The sequence below is a fragment of the Pogonomyrmex barbatus genome, unplaced genomic scaffold, assembly GCF_055798465.1.
Source record: "Pogonomyrmex barbatus isolate J1 unplaced genomic scaffold, ASM5579846v1 scaffold8, whole genome shotgun sequence".
NCBI classification, from domain to species: domain Eukaryota; kingdom Metazoa; phylum Arthropoda; class Insecta; order Hymenoptera; family Formicidae; genus Pogonomyrmex; species Pogonomyrmex barbatus.
The window spans coordinates 6893839-6919983 of NW_028297182.1; the positions used below are offsets into that span (position 1 = coordinate 6893839).

At 36.9% G+C, this 26145-nt stretch overlaps 2 protein-coding genes across 9 annotated transcripts in view; one reads left to right on the top strand and one right to left on the bottom strand.

The window, feature by feature from the left end:
• The window catches only part of HDAC4 (histone deacetylase 4), a 104058-nt gene that overhangs the window by 3022 nt on the left and 74891 nt on the right, over positions 1 to 26145 (top strand). For 2 of the 4 annotated variants that reach the window (XM_089083992.1, XM_089083993.1), the window contains exons 1-2: positions 7772 to 7804; positions 8076 to 8184. In XM_089083992.1, the coding sequence (XP_088940118.1) occupies positions 7787 to 7804; positions 8076 to 8184 (127 nt within the window). In that variant the 5' untranslated portion in view covers positions 7772 to 7786. Of the gene's footprint in view, positions 1 to 4396; positions 4525 to 7771; positions 7805 to 8075; positions 8185 to 26145 lie in introns of those variants that run through there. The other 2 variants (XM_089083996.1, XM_089083997.1) reach the window with 1 other exon arrangement.
• On the bottom strand, positions 15272 to 26118 carry LOC105426238 (uncharacterized). 5 transcript variants are annotated; one of them, XM_089084011.1, is made up of 4 exons: positions 25899 to 26118; positions 17752 to 18117; positions 16526 to 16804; positions 15272 to 15820 (listed from the first exon to the last, which is right to left on the bottom strand). In XM_089084011.1, the coding sequence occupies exons 2-4, from the start codon at positions 18016 to 18018 to the stop codon at positions 15578 to 15580; spliced, it is 789 nt and encodes a 262-aa protein (XP_088940137.1). In that variant the 5' UTR covers positions 18019 to 18117; positions 25899 to 26118; the 3' UTR covers positions 15272 to 15577. The 5 variants fall into 5 exon arrangements, with proteins under 5 accessions (XP_088940137.1, XP_088940134.1, XP_088940136.1 ...); XM_089084008.1 differs by lacking the exon at positions 25899 to 26118 and adding an exon at positions 19943 to 20708; XM_089084010.1 differs by lacking the exon at positions 25899 to 26118 and adding an exon at positions 19742 to 20708 and having other exon boundaries at positions 17752 to 18099.

Below are 26145 nucleotides of genomic sequence, written 5' to 3' on the forward strand. Positions count from 1 at the left end.
TCCTTATAGGTCAGAATTTATAGGGAAGCTCGAGTTATAAATATATAACCGCTTTTATTAAGTAATGAGTTACGTCGAATTAACTGCGTGCGGAGGATCGATAAAGCGCGCTTTGCCGCTTATTTCCCCTTGCCGCCGATCTCGTCTTACGAAGATGTTCAGTTGCCATGCCATGTCGATGATGTATCGCATCATTACGCTGAATAAAAGCGCGCGCGAGAGGAGAGAGAGAGAGAGAGAGAGGGGGTGAGAGAGAGGGAGAGAGGAAACAATTACGTAATAATTCGTCGCGAATAAATGAATATCGCCGCGGTTAAATTCATTAACAGAAATCGAGTTGATCTCGTTTTGGGAATAAGACCTGATCCATTCTGTTATTCGCTTCAGGTTCACGACGCTCCGCCTTTTATATCCGTTTGCATTTTGTAAGTGCGCGATTATCGCAGACGATCGATGATAGAAACGAGATCGGACTATTTTATCAGCTGTTATTATGCAAATGACGCCGATACGATACGTATGAAATCATGCAAATACATCTCATTGAAGCCAATGTAATTCCGATGCGTTCAAGAAAACCATTATCTTCCGTGTGTTTACTCGCCATACATAATAATTGAGGCTCGGTGTACGTTTCATTGCATTCACAATATGGAAAATTTTACGCCTGCCAAAATTAGGTTTCTAAACATTTAACACGTACGCTCGCGAGTATTCGCAGCACGTATTCGTATAAATGCCAAACGTGTGACGACGTTGAGGAATTGTCCTGCCGCTTTTTCCTTCGCTTCGCTAGGGACTATATATTGGGGACTATCTATTTTCATCAGCCGACGGGAAAGATATTGCCCGGTAATCATTTTAAATCAGAATTATGCCATCGCGAGGGAGGCGCATCCACGATATGTAGCTCAGCTGTCGCCAACACAGTGGACGGAAAATGAAATCAATAAAGTCCGCATAATCATAATAATTAAATTTAGACGTCGATAAACAGGCAGTCACATCGCGAGCTTCTAATTACGATAATTATGTAACGTGTCATATGTAATTACGAAGAGCCACACGTTTGATTAATTAGCTATATTTTTTTTGTCTCTTTGCCCTATTCTTTTTGTGTCTCGTTTCTTTTTCCCCTTTAATTTAATCGAGTTTATTTTTATCGCGGTAACGACAGCAATCTGCAAAACTGCGCGACAGGCAAAACGTGTACGTGCGATCAGAGATAAAATATTTATTTTGGTACTATTATTAGTTTTATCGAATACACCGAGCACAGTTCGTAAATTGAAAAAAAAATGGATTGTACGTTGATGAAACGTTATTTCGCTTTTCGTCCATAAAATTCAATCAGATTGGTCCTTCCATTTCGCAAACAGCAGTCCATTCCGATCGGCGGCGGTACGAATTTTTATGACTTAACGGTTGCACGAAGTGTATATTACGTCCCATTTATAAATCGTTATTGTTGGATGACGAATATGGCATATATTGAATTATTTTTTTCAATATTACAGAGACACGTGCAAAATATTGCAATGAGTGACGTTGGAGAAGTTTGATTGTACATGATAGAAATTTTAAGGAGAGACTAGCAGGTTTCTTGATTGTAATATTACTCAAAAATTATTAATATATTAATTATCTTTGTGCAAATTATTATATATGTTAATTTTTTAATGTTTTAACATTAAAAAATGTAACATTCATTTAGAATATTATTCTAAATGAGCTTTCAAACATTGATTTTAAGTTACCACGCTTGCAGTATAATCACTTATTTATGTTACATTATAATATATGCTTGCATTCGAAATAGTTGGTGATAAACAATACGTTTGTAATAAAATTTGCTGTGAATTCAGAATTAGTAAAAATTCTTTGGGATATTTATCGCGATATGATTATTTATTATCTCCTATTAATTAATGCAAAGTGAGATTTATTGAGGAGGTTAAACTTTAAACGAGCGATGCTTGAAATCATTATACCTCAATTTTTGGCGTGAGTTATACACGGAGGAAATTTCCCTCTCATTTCCCTCATTTTATACCCTCGTTCGCATGATCGATCGAGTAGTTTATTTTTATATCCTCGGAAGCGAAAAACTACAGTTTGTCATGAAACAATGGTTAATAACACGGAATATGCGATCCCTTTTTCATCAAATCACGTCGATAAGCACCGCACGATCTAGCCAACAAACAGCTTTCGATGAAGGCAAACCACCAAATTATTACGGACGGACGGTTATTAGCTGCGTGACCGCTGATTATTAGTTCGCCTCGCGAACTCAAATCCTAATTAAATCGGTTTATCGCTGATCCTGGATTATTTATGTGTAGCTACCAAGCGTAATAAATGCTCTAATACATCCAAAGAGAAGTTTCGCTCGTACAAATTATCCGTAAGAGATTTATCCAATTTTTTTGGACTTTCGTGGAAGTAAAACTCATCGGTCTCGACAAGAATAAGTAAAAAAAAAAAAGGAGACGCACGGCAATTTAATAGACGCGTGTATCAGACCGACGACGCGATTCGTCCTTGAAACGAAGCAATCTAATAGTTGATTACATTATTATAACCGTGATGGTTTTAATCGACTTTTTTATTTTTGCACGCGAGTCCCAAGTGACTGCATAAGATATAAAGATACTACAAACGAGTCGTTGTTTCGCAATATCGAACTGAAATTAAACGGGAATTAGCAGTAAAATTAACTCTCAGTCGAGCTGTTAATTTTTAAAATCGTCACACGGTTTGTCTCTCGGATTTAACTTTATCCCACCTGATTTGTCCCGGCGTAAATAAATCAGGAAAGCCCCGATCATCATCGGAAGATCCAGCGACAGATTCTTCGTCACCTTGTGGCGCTATCCCGATCTATTTTGCTTCGTTCTATTTTAGGACATATGCGGCGACAAACTAGGTCAGCATTGAAGTGGTGTGTCCGTTTGATAGCGTAATTGCGACGAAAACGAACGCTTTTAAATATCTTTGCGTTGTCTTTTGTTATCTGGATACGTTTCCGACGCAAATACACGTGGCGCTAAAAATAACGCGTTTATACGCGTTTACTTTAAATACGTAAAAAAAAAAAAAAAAAAAAAAAAAACTGAAGCTATAAAGATAGTGTCTCTAAAGTGCTTCTGCATAAAAACAAACGACATAGATAATTATCAATCATTATCACTTTTAAAAATATCTTTCTAACGCTTTTTAAAAATATCAAACAGGTAAGTTTCTCCGATATTAAATTATTTTAAAAATAGACATTGATATTTGCATATCAAGCTTTTGAATATAAGCATGATGCAGCATAAATAAGATAAAAATAAAACTGAATTGTTTAACATAACGTAATTATGTAAACGACACGATATCAAAATTGTGAATATCAGAGAGGGGCTTTAAGTTGTGTCATAAACTTTTCTCAAGGTATTAAGTCTGTCTCAGTTTCCTCAGGCTCACGTAATTCGTAAACGAGTCGCGGCCCTCGTTTTTGCAACACGCCTTGGCGCCCTATAAATATATCCAGATGACAACCACGGACTTCCTCCTTGCGACTCGTTGCCAAACAGAAATTCCGGTGTGTCACGGGAAAGGTCTAATACGCGTTTCACGGTTTCTCTAATTGAATCGGTGTTAAAATACGACATCAAGACCGCCGCGTAAATAAATAAATCAATCGTCCTTTGTCAAATATAATCATCGGTACTGTTACAAATTTATGTATCTCGTCGCATTGAATGCACGAACGTGGACTGTATAGCTAAATTCTATGCGTTCGATTATACCGCGATGTCAATCGATCATCGCGCATTCCGGGCATTTCAATCAGCTGCGAAGTTTATTACACGCGCAACGAATTCGAATTTTTAGAATGGCATCTTCCAAAAGTTAAGTAACCTGTTATTCCCGGATCTTGCGATCGGCCGGCGATAGTCGCTGTTAAGTCGCTTTCGGGGGCAAAGTCTGTGTTTTTTTCAAATTAATATCTTTTAAGTTCAATTTTGTAAGGCATGCCAGAGATTTTTATTAGCGTTTATGCACGTTTGCCGATTTGTCCACAGATGCGAGAAATTCAATTATAAATTAAAAATATTGTAAATCGAGATAATGAAAGTATAGCATACCTTTTGTTAAACTTGTTCGCGATCCATTGAGTTCCAGTGTGCGAGTCTGTGTCCATTCGAGACACTAAAGATTAGTCCGAACTTTAATTGCGGATTCAATTTTTTTTTTTTTTTTTTTTTTTTTTTTTTTTTTTTTTAACAACACACATGATTTAATTCTTTATTGGAAACATAATTAGCTGCTTATAATGTAATGTTTAATTATTTATATTATGCATCGTCATATCTTTTAATCTCGGATTTATTTATATTTTCTTCAGAGAGCTGATGTGATACGGAAATAAACGGTGATTGAACGTCTCGAGAGGGTAAATGTAATGACACGGTGGATATTCAAACACCAGAATGACTAGCGAGCATCCGTCGACGAGCGCGGTTGCAGCAAAAGGTATGTGGCGGATGTGTAAAAATACAGATATATTTGCACACATACAAAACCGGAAAGAGGAAGTTTTCATTACTTGCGGCAACATTTAGTTAATCAACGAAGCGAAATGATAATGAAGATCGACGAGTGCAGTTCTTTTTCTCTCTTCGCGCTATCTGCACGTGATTTCTTAGATAATTACGTAGTTCTATTGAGGAGGCAGTTAACAACATTAGATTCAGGGATTTGATAATGATTCCGCTGCTGAAATTTTTAAATGCAAATGACAAGAGCCCAAGCTGTATCGTAATACAATCTCTCATGTCACACGCCAAATTTTAAAAATCAAAATTCTCCAAATTATGCAACTCGTATTTATTATATCGTTCAATTAAAGTTTCGGCGTGTGAAAAAAATGTTTGTAAAATTAATTATTATAATGTCGAGATTTCTAATTGAATAATTTTTAATTAACCCAGATTTCAATTTTTTATATACAAGAGAATTGCTACATTTATCTCTGTATAAAGCTAATTAGCATAACATGCATTTTTTATCAACATCGAAAGCCGAGTTCATAAAATTAATACTGATTTTTATGAATCATGAATAATTTTCATAAATGTTTGCCGTTCAAGCGAAATTAAATGTAAAATGTGACAAAATTACATTGCAAATGTATCGCCGTTGCTTACAGAGTCCGCTCGAAGTTTGCGTCGTCGGCCACAATTTTCGCATTTATTCCATCGATATGTTGAATAATCAATTTTCATTGCGCGCTCTCTCGATTTTATTGACAAAAAAGTATAACGCGTGCAGGAAGAGTTTGGAAATATGGCCGATAGGATTGTCAGAACAACACCGCCTCGTGGCGAATTTACATGCGCATGATATTTTCGCGAATATTTTTCGCCGCTGTTCATGAAACTTTTGCGTGACGCACAAAGAGACTATCAGTTTAATAAAAATATAATTGATACCTGACTTGAAAATACACGTGTCATAAAAGTATAAAATTACTTTTTCATAGCTGCATCACTAATATCAAAACTACCTTAAAGATGAATAAATGCATGATGATTGAATAAAAATTAAACTTGTTTAATTAAATTATATAAATTTAAAATTACAGTTATTCAATGTTGATAAAAGGATGCTGCAGATATTTGTAATACGTAAATTACATAATAAATTTGCTGCTCTCTTGAGTTATATTTTATCTTAATTTATATGTCATAATATTTTAGTCTATAATCTACGACTAGATTGTTACGTTGCGATCTTTCATGTGTTTTATTTATTTATTTTTTTTTTTATTAATTTTATAAATTTGCATGCTCTGAGGGAATTTCCGAAATATGAAACAATCCTTTTTGCAAGCGATATCGCATCATTGTTATAAAATCGCGCGGATGACGATGTACTGTCTTGTTTTGTCAAATTTTGAACAAGTTACATCTCGTTCAATGGAATGAGATTTATTAACAGATTTTATATCAATATATTTTTTAACAATACTAAAACTATTTTTTAACAATACCAAAATTGTAATTTTCTCTACAATGTCAATATCCTATGTATAGATTTCAATATTTATAGATTCTAGAATTTTACACGCGTGTTGAAATTTCAGTTTAGAGAAAATTCGCTTTTCTTCTCTTTGTCCTCTGTTACGCACGATCGGTAAAAGATCGCAACTCTTAAACAAAAATTATAATCGATAGAGTATCGCGGGAGACACGCGTCTCCGCTGTGGTGCCAAGAATTCCGGAATGTCGCTTACATAGCGCAAATTCCCGGCGGTTGGTTCGAAACGCGCGATTCCAACCACCAGGTCGACGAGGACGAGACTGCTGTGAAACGCAACGCAACGTGTAAGGCAACGTGCATTTGTATTCGTGATATCCGGATAACACGCTTATACAGCGTCAGATTACCTTAGAGACTCTTATCTGAGGAACTGTAGACCTTCAGAGGAAGAATATTCGATTATTTAACCTTTAAGATTATTACGTAATAATAGTAGCTCTCAACGATACATAACACAGCGATAACGCGAGTTTATTTTTAAACCGATATTTATCAAAATATTTGTACAAGTATATTTTACAGTATATTACACTCGCTCGCTTATCCCAATCGCAATTATCCTTTAGATCCGTAATACTCGCGGCGACCTTCGAATCTTCCTCGATACGCGGCTTCTCGTGACACTTGAAGCAGGAAGCATCACGTAATCGATTTGCCCCGAGGGTCCTAAAATATCGTAGTCCGCCTCTGCACGCCCGCACGCTCCGAAATATTATTGTCCGGCACGGCCCCCGAAATAGCGCGTTTGTTGCGCGCTGAATTTTGCGCGCACGCGGCCGCGCCGTGCCGCGTGTACGTATCTATACCTATGTATACATATGTATACGTATGTATATACCCTCGGCATTATATTAATAGAGGGTGCACTTTCGCCGCGCCGCGATGACCCATGCAATACGATGGGACGCAGCGACGTATTCAACGCTACCGCGGCCCGAGACGCGCGCGCGAAACACAAGACGGCTCTTGGTCCACTGAAATATATCCATTTTACGCACGCCTCGCACTTATAAATCGCATCCCATCGTGGCGGTTTTTCATTGTGGCGTTCACGTCCGCACGAGACGTTTCAATTCGAGTTTTCTATTGAGTCGCAAACGATCATTTTAAAGAAAAGACTGTGACTGTCCATCCATAAAGTAGCTTAAATTATTTGATGATATTCTACAAATAGACTTTTTGGACGTTTTTGTTTTTGTTTTTGTTTTTGTTTTTGTTTGTTTTTTTCCCCCAGAATTTTCTTTGACAAAATTTGCTAAGGCAGTGTTTCGAATAATAAGTTTATGAATGAAATTAAATTCTGTGTGACTTATATTCACGTGTGATAATTTCATGTGGGAAACGCAGTTTTTTGTATTGTTTAAATGAAAAGACTCGGAATTTGTGAAACGTGGAGCTTGTAAATTTTGGAAACGCGCACATAGAACGTTATTGTTCTGGAAAATCATGACTTTATATCAGTAATGCCAATAAGAGATACTAGGTGTACGTGTGTAAAATAAATATGTTTAACAAACCGAATATATGTTTTTATTCTAAATTTGAATTTTTTTCAGTGCAGAATAATACAAACTGTCATAAACTGTCATAAACTGTCATAAAAATAAATACAATAAATTAGAATAGAATAAAAAACTCGAATTATCTATAATTTAAGTATCAACAAAAAAAAAAAAACGATCAAAAGCAGAAGATGAGTATTGGCAAGAGGGTAAAATTATGTTCTTAAAAAGATCATTATACATTAATTTAACACATGTACATCCAAGGTTGTTTTTACTGGCATTGATTTAACTACTAATTTATCCGAAGAGTCTTTAAATCCTTTTTACTTTATACTAATATTTTTAAAAGAAAATTTATGAAAAGGTTTCATCCGGTAGAATTTTTCGTTTAAAATTTTTGCAAAAGTAACTTGAAATACCACTTGAAATACCATTCGTGCGGATATATGAATGTGACACGTTGTAGACATTTTGTAGACGGCGGGGATCAGCAACGACGACGCTTCGTCGACGCTCGTTCGTAATGCACACGCGGACGCATTAAATAACGCAGCCGGTCAGACTAATGAAGCGCAGCGGAGACGAGGTGAGTCTGCACATATCGAGTGCACTTCTATTTTTAGCCAACGCCATATTGCGTTACGCGTTTCGTAACTACTACCGATACCGAGTCACTCGATCACATCAAACTGGATCGTTGATGATTCTATTTACTTCGCATATTTTTGTAGGAGAATTGCGTTTCACTTTGTAGCATGTCGCGGACGAAAGTGAAGAAAAAAAAAAGCTACCGCGCGTGAATAGAACTGTCCTATTAAATTATCGATATTTATTTTGAATTTTTTTATCTGAAGCGATACATCCAGAAATCTCATTTTGTGCAGTTTTTCTTTTAAAGGGGGAGAAACTTAGTTTTGCTTTATCAAATCGTTCGCTCTAACAGCTTGGCAGGTATCTCACTTAAATATCGAATACACTTGATTAAATAACTACGTGCTAACTTTTAACACTTTGGCCATGTAATTAAAAATATAATACAGTGGTTTATCTCCCGACTTTATTGACAAAAAGGTGCAATGCGTGCGGGAACATTTTGGAGATATGGCCGACAGGAGTGTCAGAAAAATATGACATGGCGACTTTACATGTATACGGTATTTTCGCGAATATTTTTCAAAGTTTAGCTTCACTGCTGTCCATAAAACTTTTACGTGACACACAAAAAGACCATTTCAATTTAACAAAAATATAGCTGATATCTAGCCTAGGGACACGTGTCGTATCGCTTTTTAATAGCTGTACTTACAAACTAGAGTTAGAAACTCAATTTCGTTTAATTAAATTTTTGGAGCGATATAAAGCGTCGTTTATTATAATGATTTTTATGGACGCTTTTATATGTAAATCTTATCATTTATCAATCTACTCGGCACTTTCGATCGTAAGACGAAGAGAGAAAGCGAAAGAATCGGGAAAAGGGAATCATTTAACTCTCTCTGTCTCTCAGCGTGGTACGAACATCTTGATGTGCTCTTTCAATTAATCGCCGGCATCAATGAGTCCCGAATCACGTCTCGTTTTCGCGACCTTCGACTCTCGCTCGCAACCGCGTAGGACGGTCGAACTTGACTTTGGTGAAGCCCCCGTTGATTTTGGCAGGCACGCATGTGCGACCGCACGGCTTACTCTCTTTTCCCGCTTTGCCGTCAATTCCGTAATGAGTTCCCCGATATTACGCGCGTTGAATCATCTCGATCGAACGTAACGCGCGTTCATTAAAGACGCGTACTTTTTGTTCCCGCAGTTCTTAACTAGCAATCGAGATTCGACAAGATCTCTCATACTTCATAGATTCTTACATAATAATTATTTATAATTTTGAAGACGCGTAATCAGTATTTGAAAAAAATAGATTTTGTCATGGTCATTATATCTCCGATGGTTCTTGTTGATATTATCTCCATAATCTTTTAAAGGAATTTTAGAGTGATGGTACACTTTTTTATATCATTTTCTGAAGATATTTAGTATTATTTTGAAATTTTTTTTAAATAGATATGATTAGAGCAAAAACTACGCGGTTCATTCGGTGCACTTTGAAGGACCGATTGCCCATTGATGATGGCTCGCATTCGTCGACAAGATACTATACATTTTTGAAGCGGCATAACGAATAAACCAAAATAACTCGAAGCAGGTCCCACCGGGCCAGGATGGATAATAATATGAATGAAATACTGGCAGCCGGTTGGTTGGGTAAGAAGCTGGTATTCCTCGAAGCCAGCTCACACTCTCCCCCATCCCCCGTTTCTTCCGTTCTTTTCACCGTTCGTACATCTCTTTCCTCGAAATTAGAGAACGCTGCCTGAACTCTTCTGACTTATCTCCACATGAATGAAGAGAGAACGATCCTGGCACCTGGATCCGATTAAGGTAGCGCGGACATTTAATCCGTGAATGATCGCGGCGAGAGAAAGACCTCGCCTTAAATTAAAATACCGAAAAATATCTCCGAGAGAGATATATACTCCAAATTACATATCAGGTTTCTTATGTACATATATTGCAAGAAAAAAAATTATAGCATTTTTATAATTGTGTAACGTCAGTCTTCTTTATAAACTTTTCGATGCTCGCGACCGACATTGCCATACGCGTATTTAGCAATTTCGCTTTATCTTTTGGACGAGAGAGTCCAAAAGAGTAACCTCACCGGTAAAAAGTGTCTGTTTTATGACGACAATGATTGTTACGACAACACGACAACAAGACCTCCCACGGATCGAGCTGTCGCTGACAGAAATATATTGTTTGTCCGGTCGCGAGATATGCGGGAGACGTTTACGACTATTATTAATCGGAAGTGTTGTGCCAAGTCGTCGAAATATACTCCGCTCTCGATTATCTCTTCTGTCATGTTTTATATGTCCTCCTCCCCCTCCTCCTCTCCCTCTCCTCTGCGGTTTTAAACGCGGCGATAACGATTTTATTGGACGCGAAATCATGCCGCACGAGCGGACCTTCGTTCTCAAGACGAACGATACGCCGACGGCATCTGGCATTTGAAAATAGAGTTTAGTCGATATACCAATCTTGACGGTGATGCAAATCCGATTTCGAAAATTTTGCTATAACCGAATTGAATCGCCGCGGTGGTTTATTTTCGAGTTTCATTGAAATTCATAGCGCTCTCAAATTGAAGTTGTCACACCTTTTTTTCAACGTAAATAAATTATTTGTATAATATGCATGGATTTTTTTTTTTTTCTTTGACATTATTAGTCGCCAACTAGATTATAGTACAAATATCAACTGGATCGTAAAATGTGAATAAATATTGATAGATTAAGATTTTAATTCAGAATTGATATAAGATCAATATATTATATATATTTTGTAAATTATACTTATATTGGAGTATTTTATACGAACGCCAGGCGTTTCTGCCGAAAGTTATAAATAAAAAATGAAAATTTAATTCTTGAGATAATCTGATTTGTTACTTTCGAAGTTGCATAAAGTTGAAAGATTTCAATCTTTATTACGTTAATTGATATTGTGAATCGTGCAGAATTCTAATGTCAGAATGAAATAGGTTCTCACGCTTTCTTTCTTTCTTTGTGCACGGTTGAGAACACGGTTATCCTTTGGCATCCTTTGGCATTTGAAATGTATGTTTGAGAAGAAGAGGTCGATCCAGATAAACGATTCTGAAAACGAGATTTTAATGGTTTCTACTCTATCCTGATCGACTTTTTTAGCCTGTTAAACTAACTATATAGGCTAACTCGCGCTGCGATTGTAAAGTACTAAGTTTGCCAGTACGAAAGTAGAAACGTGTATATAAAGAAAAATAAATAAATAACAGGGAAAGGAAGGGACACAAAGGGAGATTAGCGTGATCTTCCATTTTAATGTGCGGCTGTGTTGGCGCGCGGAAATGAGAGACAGCTGGATGATCGACGGGGTTTCTCAAAATTACACAAGCAATCGTATAAGCTCCTAAGTGTCGACGAAGATGCGATTGAAGATGCCAAGATTTTCTTCGATCATAACCGACGACGCTCCGGAAGACTCACTTAAGATTGTTAAGTACACGCTCGAGCCAAATTTAACTTGACGGGTAAATTCCCGAAAGCAAGACGAATTAAAGATGATAGAAACTCCCTTAAGTATCTCTCTTGCTTAAGAGAGAATATGAAGATGCAGTAACTCAATTTCAGTTTATTACATTTATTTTAAATTGCCTTTAAATATTGAATATAACGACATTGTTGTAAAATTACATTTAGAAAGAAAATTAAAATTTTTTGGTTAATCTGTTAAGTAAATAATTAATAAATAATTGATATAAGTAGAAATAAAATATATCAATATACTCTCAAAATTATTTTTGATGTGATACGATTGGAAATTATATAACTTTAATATAACTGATTAATTTTAAGATAAAATATAATAGAATTTAATTTGATAATTACTATATGTATATGTATAATTATAATTATCCATATACGTACATAAAATGAAAGATTAAAAGATATTAAATTAAAAATAGTTGAAATCGTTTGTTTCAAATTAGATTAAAAACCCTTGATTATATTTGGAATCCAATTTTTAGCACGATAATCTCAAAGTTTCAATAGTTTTACAAAAAAGATATGGAATTTTTTCCGACTTCCCCCCGATATTTAACGTTTAAACGCGCGATAACAATTTATATGAATATCTAAGAGCCAAAGCAAACATGACTTTGATCCCTTCATAGTTTACGAGAATTCTATTTTGACGGAAGACTATTTTAATTGGAAACTTAGCAGGATCAGTCGGCTACTCTTAGCGCGAACGGGATACGAGCTTCAATGTTTCCCGAGCGTATTTTCATCGTGGCCGCAACCATATGGCCATATTACCGAAAGTGCGAAAGTTATTTTCGGCCGGGATTCACTATTTCGAGAGCTCGACGTAAGTCTCTCCGGGTACGGGGTTTGTTGTGGGGGGATGTCTGGCAGCGTGCGGGCGAAATTGCCGCGCGATTTTGCAAAACAAGCGTCTTCTTAGATAAGACGATAGACGACATTCGGCGGACACGTTCGTCTGGCGTCAATGAGGAGGTTTCATTCAAAAACATTTCTACGTTCCATCTATATGCGTTTCGCATATAGATATTTGGATATTTTCGTGCGTTCGCGAACAGGGACGTTTGACGAGTCGCTACGAAACCGATAGTTCATATCTCTACAAGCGATAAATAAAAAATATGTACATTAAATATGTACATGTTTTTAAGTGATAGTCATGTGGAAAAAAAACGAGTACACGAGAATCACTCATTGAAGAAAATTCGTTCATTCGTGTTTATTCGCTCTCTTAGCTTGCTTAATCTGGATCCGGCTTAACGGACACTTTACTCCTGAACGTTCGCAGCCTTCGCTATTACGTCTCTCGAGTAGTGATATTTCCTTCCATATCGTTGTCCGTGTATTTTATTATCTCAAAAAAGATCTCTCACCTCTCAAAATAAACACGGCGTGTAGTAAATTATACACGTTTGGACTCGCGCGTGCGTTTTTTATTCAATTGTTTTCTGTAAGAAAATATTATTTTTCGTAAAATCTTATATTTATAGAGATCGATCTACTTCGAAGAGGTTCATCATTTGCATTAATGGCGACGCAATCGATATCAAGGTGCAACTCAGCTTCCTGAGAATTTTTTTTGGAACTAATATATATTTTATCGCGATATTAGCATTTAACGTAATCGTAGTAATAAGGAGAATAAATTTTCACATTAATAATTATCTTATTCGCCGTTTAATCCAACCAATCAGGATCCGGCCATTATGACACGTGACATGTTTCTTTTCTATAATTGATTTCGTACTTGTTTACATGTATCATGTTAATGCGCCGTTTTCTTTCTACTAACTACTTTACTATGCGAGAGACCGGTTTATATTGATTTTGTTTAGATACGCGATGCGGATTGACCGTAAATAACGAATTGGCCGGACGCTTATTTCCATTAATATCGAGCTTTCATCTGGTATCTACGTCCCGTGAGAATTTATTCTTGTCGAGATTACGCCAGTCTTTCCACTGAGCGTCTCGCTTCTCGCGCCCGTGCACGATGCGTCGACGTGCATCGTCACACCCGTCGGGTGTCCCACCAGTATAGTAAATTCCCGGAGCGATTGATGATATTTTGAGATATCTGCCGCGTATCTCGCTTCGCCTCGCCTCGTGTCCCCGCCTCCGCCGCCTCTCCGGAGATGTATTCAAAAGCGGTCCCGGCACGAGTTGGATAATCTCCGACATCGCCTGGCACGTCTTGGCGACGTCAATGCGGAGGTTTCATTCATCGTTCCGTATATTTTCGATTTCGTCCTGCCCTCGTCCCCGCTCCCCTCCCCCACCCCTCCATCCCTCTCCCCGTCGGTTCCCTCTTACGTTCGCAGGCCTCACTTGTTGCTGCTGCACTGACGCATCATCTCTCCTATATATAGCCCGCGCCGAAAACGTCCGATATTATTTTCGACATTCTATTCCGCCGTTGTCGATCATCGGGGATCGAGGGAGGCGAACGAAGAGGGAAAAAGTATGGAAGGAATGGGCGAAGTGTCATTACGCGGCGACCTAAAAATAGCCAGTGAGATGTTGCGGGTGCGGTGCGGGGGCGTTATTATGGGCGAGATAGATGGATTCGCAAGCGATCGCTGGTCATTCCGGAGTTAACGACTCGTGTGAGAGACGACGTTAATGTTTGTTGTCCGCGAGCGCGCGCACGAGCTCCTCCTATTTTTAGACGGCATGCCCGATCGGCAGCTATACGGGCACCGTCAAGGCCGCACATTGCGAAACGATTATCGACGCTGGCGCATGTTACTGCAGTCGCTCGCTGGATCCATTCGTGTTCTTTGTATACTTTCCGCGCGCGCGCGCGCGCGCGCGCGCTACTCCGCGACCAGCCCGCATCGGCATTAAGCAAGAGGAGATAGGATTCGCCGTTCGTTCTCAAAGTCGCCCGTATTTATAAATAGTAGCGTTTTCGTATATATATATATATATATATATATATATATATATACGTATGCGGATGCACACTCTAATGCAACTTTGTGGAACCACGTGGATGTTTGCGCTCGGTTCTAAATAAGGATTACCGTACTACCGTCGCATTCAGTTAAAATTACGCGAAACGTTCAAAATTCAGCAGCTAAGCAAAATATTAGCATATTACGAATATGCTTGAATATGCTCTCTCTTTATATATATATATCTATATATATATATCTATATATATATATATATATATATATATATTTTATATATTATATATATAAAACCAAATAAAATCTATTTTTAAAATATTTAATTGGTATTTGATAAATAAGTTGATATTAAATCTATTTTCGAAGACGATTTTCTTTATATAAAATTATATTTTATAATAAAAAAATTTCTTCTTTCCAAAAAATTTAGTTTTTTTCTTTTTTTTTTTTTCAAGTTAAAATATAAACATTTTATTTATTTTTTTGTAGAAGTTTTAATAAAATTTTAGTTTTATTTACAATTATTCCTCATTTACTTTTTTTTATTCTTGATTATATATATATATATATATATATATATATATATATATATATGTGTGTGTGTGTACACAAAAATCAATTATTTTTTTTTTGAAATTGATGATTTTGAAATGAATGATTTTAAATCTATTTCTGTAGCTTATAATATGTAACTTATAATTATGATCTTCGACATTTTTTCTAGTCAAAGTATTCAATCATTTTAGATCTAAGAAATAATTCTTATTAATTAGTAATTTTAAACTTTTATATATTCAATATACATAAAATGTACATGTGAAATCATCTGAATTGAAATAATTCACTTTGTATCTCTTTTTTTATGAGAAATAACTTTTTTTATTTGAATTATCATTGGAAATCTTTTGTGAGAATATTTTTTAATTTACTTTTCTTTGGGCACATATGCAATCTGTCTGCTTCTTAAGTGCGACCAAACAAATCTCATATGATAAATAAGCGAAGCCAATAATATGATAAAGATTCCTGTTCCCTTGACGAACATCCGTTTTCGTTCGTCGAGATTTTGCGAGGATGTCCAGCTTAAAAATTCGACTAAGTCCTTCGCCATTTGCGATGTTGTTGATGGAGTACCATCGTCGTATTCCACCGCACCGTCACTTAACATCTGAACATGATTTTACATCATAATACATTATATTATATAATGATTATTAAGTGCTAGAGCATGCAATTAAAATTCCATTAATATAAAAAATTAATGAAATTAATATTAATAATATTAATGCATGAATATCTTTTGATAAGGTACAATTTGGTACCATCAATATCTCATCGATATTTATCTCCAATTTGCAGACCTTAGAAGGTTCCTCAAACATTTGGTGAACGTTTATTGTACTTATAGATTGTTCAGTCATTTTCAGCCATTTTTCTTAATTTATTTCGTCATTATCCTATGCCTCTTTATCTGTCTCTCTTTTAGGGGGGGAGGGGGGGAGAGAGAGAGAGAGAGAGAGAGAAAGAGAGAGATCGAACTTTTGTCAACAAAGGGAAAGTTAAAAATAAGTTAGAGCACAAAGAGGTAGAAGTTTTTAAATATCAAGGTTCAATGATGGATGTAGACAACGTGTTTTATTTCGTTCCATTTAAAAAAAAATTCTAACAAGAATTTAAATTTTGAAGATAGATTACTGAGATATTCATAGTTGCGAATTAAAAGCTGCGGGAAGAAACTGACATACGATAAAATTTTTGTTAAATATTTTAATTCACATTCACGTTCTTTTCATCATAAGATGAAAAGAAACAAAAGAAAATCTGTGTAATATGTAATATAAAAATATGCTGTATTATGATCTTTGACATTTACCTGTGGCATATTGATTACGTTTCCGGGAAAGTAAATGTTAAAGTATTGCTGCTCGGTTAAAGACACTCCTGCTGGCGGCTCCATCCATCCCGTTAACATAGAAAATAAGTAATTTCTACCGTTTCTCCTAGCAAGAATAATGTGAGTCAGATCCGGTGGATACGCCCCGAAATTGGCCGCCCTAGCAGCTTCCTCGTTTGGATATGGGGACGGTAATAAATCAGATAATTTTCCAGGTCTCGTGTAGTAATTTCCCTCTTCGTCTGGTCCATCCTCAACCTGCATATTCGAGTGCAATATTTTGCACAATAAGATACAAGCCCAGTAAGGAAAGCTAAACGTATTGAAAAGCTTCTCAAAAATTATACGAGTTAATTATTTTTACTTTATTAATAAGACTAAGAATATAAATAGTTATTATTAATGCATTGAGTCTGTATACAAGATATATTACTATATATACATATATTTTATATAAATAAAAGCAGCATAGAGACAGTGACAAGCCTAATAGATTACTTGGCTAGGATTACGTCGTATTTGTATTATCTTTAAATTACTAACTATCAGTCCGCGCAATAAATAAAAAAATGTAACTTGATAAGATATATTCATCCATTGAGATTAATTTTACTGAAGAATTTTATACTACTAAACCGATAGCATGTACAATGTAGTTACGTAGCATACTGATAGCATATATTACATAGTATTGTAAATTTATTTGTAAAAAAACTCGCTTTCGTAAGATCCTAATACTAGAATTACGATATATAATATGAAATAATATAAAAACTTTTTTACAATTATTTTGATTTATTTTTCTATGTTGCTCTTTGTCTTTTCTTTTTTACATATGAGAGAGAGAGAGAGAGAGAGAGAGAGAGAATATTATGAGATTTTATATATGTGAAATTCATATATAATATGAATTTCACGAGTAACTAAATTTTCTCCGGGTATCCAACTTGGTAAACACTTCAGACAGAAACGTATATTTTGCGCGTATACTCGCGGAGCGGGTAGCTAATCTCATTTTTTGCGTGGACGGAAAACGTTCTCGGCGAGCCAACTCGTAATTGAATTACGCGTCGTCGGACGCGGGTCTCAAAGTCAATTACGAGAGGCGCGAGAAAGAGAAGGAAACGGAAACGCCTACGTCGAAAGTGGCGAGTGGCGAATTCGGCGGATTCTCGGCGTGCGATAAATTCAAGCCTACCGTCTACCTCGTACTCGGCAGCAATGGCCTTGACCTCGTCCCTCGTGTGCGACACGTCGATCAGATTTATGAATTGCACGTAGCGCAGGCTGTGGCACGTGTGACACAAGGTTTTGTAGACCTGCCAGCCCCGTCGCACGGCCGCGTGGTCCAGGCACGAGAAGAATCCATCAAAGTCCCAGGGATAGCTGGGCAGGTGTGCGTCGTGGCCCATCGCTTGAACCGATCGGTCCAGAATGTATAACAACGTTCCGCAGGTGGTACCCGCGCCCATCAGTACGCCCAAACAATTCCTTAGAATCCTTTTTCCACATTTCCATCCGTCGTTGCACCACGTGGAAATCCCGCCCGATGGCTGCCGGCGAAAGTCGCGCTTTATTCGCAAAAATGAAAAATAGTTTCGCGTCAAAAGCGTAGCCATTTTTCTCTGGGTCGAGAAACAGGCTTGGAAAACAATCGATGGTAAAAGCAAGTTGAACGTCTGTTGGTATACAGAGTGTCGGCTTGATACTCGAAAATATATGAAATATCTGTTTCGCGATTATTGAATTTTTATAGTTACTATATATATTGATTTATTTAAAATTAACTATCAATCAATTTGCAATTTTCTAAAGCGTATTTATAGTCGCGTTTGAAAAACTTATTTAAATTAATCTTGAAATTCGATTCGATTTAATAAATAGATCGTGAGAATTAGTTCGTTATGTTATATTTGCTATTATGATTAAATCGAGGAATTCAAATGAAATATGTTTTAAGACACAGTCTAAATTTTATCTTTTGCGATTCAATAATTAATTCTTAAGATTATACATGTCCATGTGTATGTATTCGCTAATAATCTTTGAATTTTGAAATATTTTTTCGAAAGTGACAAGAAAATAATTATTTACATGAAAAATGTGACTTAAAGTTCGATAAAGTTCGATAAGCGCTTTTTAAAGTATTAACTTAAAAATTATAAAATATCATTTATTTTTCCAAAATTTTTATACATCTAAAATAAATACTTAAAAATAATTTTATTGCATATTAAATAATAATAATTTTAATTGGTAATTAAAAAGATTTGATTAATCATATCTTCTTAGTATTTTATTAGAATGTCAACAGCATCTTTGAATTTTTTAATGATAAACGGAATACACGAAAGAAATTTATTTTGAGTCGAGCAATATCGCGATGCATTCAATTAATAGACACAGTCGTGATAAAGTCCATTTTTTATAATTGTTTATTTGTGCAATATAAGAACGTAGTATTTTTATGTATGTTGTTTATAATTTGTAAAAATTTTAATAGCACTTTATTTAGCTCGTATAATTTCATAGTTTATAGTTAGATTTTAATTTAGAATAGTATTTTAATTAGAATAGTTAAATTCATCTTTTTTTATTAAGAGTTTTTTTTACGCGGAATTGAGTCAAATAAATAATCGGATTAATAATTTCAACAGAGAGACAGAGAAGATTATCTCTCCATCAAATTATGGTGTGCTGGACAACTACATATATTATGTGACCATGTGCATATGCTGAGAGAGGATGCTGCAATGATCTATAATTAGAGACATTCGCGTCCCAGTATCGTAAATACCCGGCTTGGCTAACGTTTCGAGAGAAACCCGGCTACGAGGAAAAAAGATCCGCTTCGTGCCATTTTCTAAAACTTCACGTGTGGGTGCGCACACTCGACCTTTCCGAAAGCGTTTTTCGAGAGTATTCGGTAGAGATGCACTCGTGCACTTGCTCCAAGCCTTGATTCAATATAAATTTCATTCGACAAGTTATGCTACAATTTATAACTTATTCGAGAGAAAGCTTTTGTCTACATATTTGTATGCTGATATTCGATATCTCTTGTCTATTTATTTCTCTATTACAAGTTAGATGCTTTTAGTGCCTCGGTTCTATCTTATCAAGATTAGATTCCGCTTATAACTGAGATATAATTATTTTTAGAAATACTTATGAGGACAGAGAGTCCGAATTTACCTTTCTATGTTTCAACTTCAGTTTACAAGCTGATACTCCTTTTTTTTTGTGTTACACGCTATTTTACGCCATTCGATCTCATTGCTGGTATCTAATCGCACTCTGTGATATTGCGCAACGACAAAAGATACATCCGACATCGGGCGACGTTGCGTCGTACGCTTCACGATTACTATGTAAATGCGACTACGTGAAACCTACGTTGTTGGCGGCTTCTTCGCGATTGATAATACGCATGCGATCCCATTTGCGAGGCACCGAGAAGTCGAAGGCAGCTGAAGCGATTAGATGAAATTAATTCTTGTTGTCGTAAATCAAAGTCACCGCGCCGCGAGGCTCGATCGCGTAAAAACGTCTCGCGATTCCCGTCGAGCGAACGGGGACGTCTTCGACATTTACGCCGGAGGATTGACGTTTCCGTTCGCTTTCGTTAAATTCCACCGCTGCGTACCTCGGCTATACACAGATATCGCGCGCGCGCGCGGCTCGGCAAATGGAGGAAAGAAGGACGACAAGAGTCAGGTGGTGGAGCTGGCGGCGAGGGGGCAGGGACGCGAGTGCGGCATGCGCCGCATACGCGTCGCCGTACTATCGTGCAATTACGTTACACAACCTCGTTACACAACGACGTTTTACAATAAAGGCACAAGCCGGGTGTATTTCCGCACTGCGTTATAAATAAACTACTCGGTTATGCTTGGCATTATGCATGCGCGTATATTGGCGAGCGGTTACGTTGCGCGTTACGCCCGCGAGTGTTCCGAGGCATGCGCGCGCGCGCGCGCGCGCGCGTGTGTGTGTGTGTGTGTGTGTGTGTGTGGATGCGTGTGCGTGTATGCGTGCATACATGCGCGCGCGCGCGCACGTGTACACGGCGATGCAATGGCAACCTGAAGGTGTATCCTGCTGACTCGAATAATCGCCAGAGATCTCTCTTTGGTGTGGTGGCTCGTGTGCGAACTTACGAGGAGGAAAGATTTCGGTTGTCACGTTTTACGATTGTCTGCCTAGCGTTAACTCTGTTTAACGTTTCTGATATCTACGCATTACGCCATTCCTAAATCCGTATTTTTTTTTTTTTTTTGCCTCCTCGCGTCGAGTTATCTTACCAATTATTCATGGAGAAGATAGCTTTCTTGGAAAAAATTTCAATTAAAGTATCATAATTCGGTATAAGGTATCACGATTCTAGTTTAAATAAGAAATTTAAATAAGGATTTTGATAATTTCAATCGAATTTCTGGATCCATATTTTATCAGAAATTTAGTTTATCTAAACTATTTTTCCTGTATTATTCCTATATATTTAAATATAATATTTACATTAGATATTGTGTGTTATCTTGATTTTAATTTTTTATTATATTTATTATATTTTATTATATTTATTATTTATTATATTCTTTCTAATTTTTTCTTACAATTTTTTCTTTGTGTAATGATGGTATAAAATCTATACCGAGATTATTTTTAAAATTTTATGGATGAAGTTATTTTCAGACGTCTTTCCCAATAATTAATTCTTAGCGACAATATTCTTTTAAATAAAGAGATAAACTACGGATTTGTTAATTTATATTCTGCAGCTTTTTAAAAATGAAAAGTAAAATTTATTTTACTCAAATTTAAAAAAAATGAATTCTTTTTTTTTTTTTTTCAGGAAAGAATGATATTTTCTTATGTATATAAATATACCCATTCTATATTAAACTAATATAGAATGTGTATATTTAGTAATACACAATTTGCCATATTTTTAGTTTATCCTTGTAATTTTTACAAATTTGTTAAAATTATCTATAAAGATCTATAGTGGAATTTCCGATAAGAGTTTATAAAGATAGGGAGTTATTATTATAGAGTCATGTTAGATCACTGAGAGATTAAATTTGTCATCGGCAATTCCGCCGGATTCGATTTCCATCCAGTTCGTCATCGCGCGATCACTCAGCGATGACGAATAGCCGTCGAGCTGAAATTAGGCGGCTCGGTGTATAATTAATTCGCTCGTTTTTTTCCAAGAGCGGCCCGACCAGAATTGCGGTTGATCAATGAAAATCAATGTGGGTCGAATCTTCGCCTGCGACCGTTCTGGCGAGACCGTTTATTTTTAAGGTTTAAGCACATTGAAGGGGAAAGAAAGATCGTTTCGAAAACCACCGTACCACTTGCATTATTTATTTCCAGGGTATAGATAGGTAATATAACGTCGTGGTTTCGCGGCGCGGCGGTCAATACACTGTTGAATAATTTACATATGATCGCGTTCTCCATTTATTTTCTCGCGGGACGTTTTCGTTCATTTCAGCGAGTGGAGAAGAAAATTATTGGACGAGGCAGAAAAAGCGGGGAAAAAAAATTGTAAAAATCGTAATCAGCAGTGGTGTTGATTAATCGGTTTAGCGCGTCGCGGCCAATAATCTCGCCGGATGCGTGCATTCGGGCGTATTAAAATAGTTCTCCATATCGCGGGCAAGAGAAAGGAGAGAGATGAAGAAGATTATGGAATTATCGGTGACACCTCGGTACCTGCGGAGCACGGTACATTATTAACGCGCGTTGGTTGTGGTAGTGGCGGTTAAACGATTTTCCGAGCTTTGGTGGGATTTAATTTCATTCACCATCGCGAGAGTTCAGCGATTAGTTTGCCGATCGAATTTCGCTGTCTCTTCCTTCTCCCTCTTCCCCGATACCTCCCTCTTTACGCGACACCTTCTTTGTCCCGTCTTGGAAGAGCGTCTCTTGTAGTTTCAAGCTGGCTTAACGGACGCGCCATGATTTTCGCGGCTGGAATAGAACTCCCGTCGTTGTCTTCGTCGTCGTTGTCTTCGTCGTCGTTGTCTTCGTCGTCGTTGTCTTCGTCGTCGTTGTCTTCGTCGTCGTTGTCTTCGTCGTCGTTGTCTCTTCGTGAGTCTCTTCGGCTACAAATACATTTCGCATAATAATAATAACGATCCGTGTGCCGTTACTCGTCTAATAATAGATAGAATAGTATCGATCGATACTGTGCGACCAAAGACGATATCTTGCCGCGTTCCTCCTCCTCGTCCCGCCCGCCCTCATCGCGTAATCTCGGCTATTCGCGTCCGACGCGCAACCCGCGATTTTGCAGACGCGATTAATTATTTCCTTACAGACGGCGATTATCGGAATTCTCTTTCCTTAGAAAGGCACCTTATCTCTCAATCCCAAATTGTCTTGGATGCTCTCGCGACATTGCCGCAATACTGGCTTGTCTGTCTGTCACATTGACTAAAAATTCGAGAAAACGAAAATTATTTATGAATTTGCTTATCATATTATTTGTTTAACACAGCTTTTATTTACTTATATTTAAAAAAATATTTATATATTTAAAAAATTTATTTATTTTCTTGAGCAGAGTGAAAAATGTTTTTCACGTTTATTCTAAATATTATACTCGTATATACATCTTCTCATAAATAGCTCGCGCAAACTTTTGCAGCTCTAGCCGACTATTCAGTTTTTTTTAACAAAAAGAAATAACGAAGGCGTGCGTGAATCGAAAAGGATTTATTATTTTATTCTTAGTAAACGATCGACAAAGGCGCGTGCTTTTCCTTATATACAAATCTTTTTTTCCTTTTTTCTTTTTTTTTCTTTTTTACATATTGCTTTTTGCATAACGGATTTCTTTCCTAACTGTTTAAATATTTTTTTGAAGAAACCAATCACTTTTTTTCCTCTCTTCTAATTTTATCCGTGCGAATAACTTATAATTCCAAAATAACGTCGCGATGATAAAAACGGATCAATTTATCCTCGTGCAAAACTCATATCGTGCGACATCTTTATCGGTTCACCTTATCGAGCCTGTTCCACTTACATCTTTTTATTCGTGGCTAGATTATTCTTAATGAAAGCGACGCGTTAAAAATAGCAGGGCCGAGCTCTCGGCGGTCGTCCCGCGAGAAATCGCCGCACGTCCGACAACAAAATCGTCCGCCGTTATCGGCTGCGGTGTGAACACCGCACGATAACGCTATTTATGTCGCTTCTCTGCACGAGGCGATGCTGAGGAAGTCGCATCGTGAAGATTGACCGCGCGCGAAACCACCGCATTGCACTTTGTGCTCGAACTATTGAGCAAGCTCCTCCCCTCCTCACCTCCACAGTACAGTCTTCCAAATGAATCGCGGAAAAAATCGCGATTAAAAAATCGAATCATTTAATGTCTATTAATTTGAGATTTCGATTAAGATTTATTCTTAACAAAATCAAGTTGAGATTGAATGTCGTAATCGGGAAGATGGCAAATTTATCGGAAATTTATGACTCTTCTATATCGTCAGAAGAGATAAGTTTTATTCGGAAATTAGGAAATGAAATTGTGGGAGATTTAGGATACGTGCTTGTTGAATTATATTTATTTACTATCTTTTTAATTTTGTCACAAATTTTTATATCTGTCAGTGCACTTTCGTGAGTAGGATGAGGTGGATATTTGACCTCACTGCAATTTTATCCATACGAAAAATGCTCTTTAATTTCCGTTTTGCGCTCGCGGAAACGTTTGTCACTTTCGCACGACGTCGCTCACTCGTAGGTGGCAATTTATTGGTCCCTAATGGAACCTCTCGCGTAATGTTAACAGCTCGTATATTTAGCGCGGCTATAACGATCGACGGCTACGCGAGCATGAGACAAAGTCAGCTGACAGTTACGAAAGTGCATGCTCGCGTGTAAGCGATGTGTAACGCGTGTACAGGTAGCCCATGCAGGAAACAAACGTGCCCTTTCGATGCTCGTTCACGTGTTCGCGACTATGCGCCGTTGAGTGCAACCTCTTCTCGGGGCTGCGGATCCGCCGAGAGCGCGGAAGAGAAGGAGAAAAGGATATAGAATATGGGGTTTCGCGTCGCGACGTGCTATTTTCTGATCGGTCTCCCGAGAGAACGGCGGAGAAAGAAGGAATTGTCGCAAACGAGACGGTGTTCGATCGATACGCGTTTAGCGCAGTTCCAAAATCGCGGTGGAAAATAGGTGGGATGTCATCAAATTGCACGGGAAATTATTTTAAAATGTTAAAATTGCACGAGAGACATACACGTCTGAAAGATCCGCTGGAGTTGGAAAAAAATTAAATTTATCGCACGATTGTTTACATAATGGAGAAAAATTGCTAAGAAGACCTATGTGATTGCGGGGAGTAAAAATATTTATATTTACTTTACTCTGAAATCACGATGGAAGGAAGCTCTTCCATCTTTCACGGTTTAATATTGATACGAACTAAATATAGATTTTAAAATTTTATGGTAATCATAGCTGTACTTAAATACAACGAGAATTATAACTATTTTTGTAAGTTCTGTAAAACTTCTGAAACAATAAAATTTATTATTCAAATAAATTTATTTATTCTTAATCAGATTGCATTGATAAAGTCTAAATGAAGATAAAATATTCGATTAACTTTGCAAAATTACCGCTTCGTCAAAGATTAATAATTAAAAATAGGGATAAACAGTGATTCATTAAGGGTCGGCAGGAGTGACGGGCTAACTCCGACTTGATCTAAAATGATTATCTACTCCTTATTTACAGATATCTGTACTCAATTATATTTTGTCTTATAGAAACGATGTTTCGTCATGAAACTTTGCTAAGATAATTTCTTTTACAATTACGAAGGTATCTACAGAGCCAATTTTGCAGTTTAACTCTTAAATAATTAAAATAAATGTAACTATCCATTCCTTATTTATATTGCAGATATATATTTGAGTACACCCATATATTATCTCGTAGAAGCGATATTCTGCCATGAGCTGCTTTTTCTAACGTATTTTTTATAAAATTATGACTCTTGCTACAGAGCGGGATTTTGCAATTTGGCTCTTAAAAAAAAATTTACAATAGATGAAAATATTTGCACCTTATAGTCCTATAGTGCAAATCTATTTACGCATAAAATGAATTATTTATTTTCACACATTTTCCTACAAAAATCGCTCTGTAGCTTTCGTCAGGTTCAAATATTCTGATTATAAATAATTATATAGCTTTTCTCGCAGTATTTTGGCCGTAATATGAGTGAGAAGGAATTCATCTCCGATAGAGGTCTCCATAGTCTCTCCTTAGTCGACCCTTAATCCCCTTATATTTAAGGCCAAATTATTGAGGGTGCTTCTACCAGGATGAAATTGCTTTTGCGAAAATGTGCTTTTATCGCAATTCTGGCTATTACTTCTCTTCTTTCACCCCACTTTACCGACAATTGACTCGCATTCTCGAGCTTCAATTCGCGCGCGCCATATCGAAGCCCCCGAGTGCTCACAAGCACACGCTAAATACGGACTAATGAATTGGGAGTGAGGTGTTCCACTCTCCGCGCAACCCGTCTACCCCACCGCGTGGCTATGTGTAGTGTTCCCATAGCA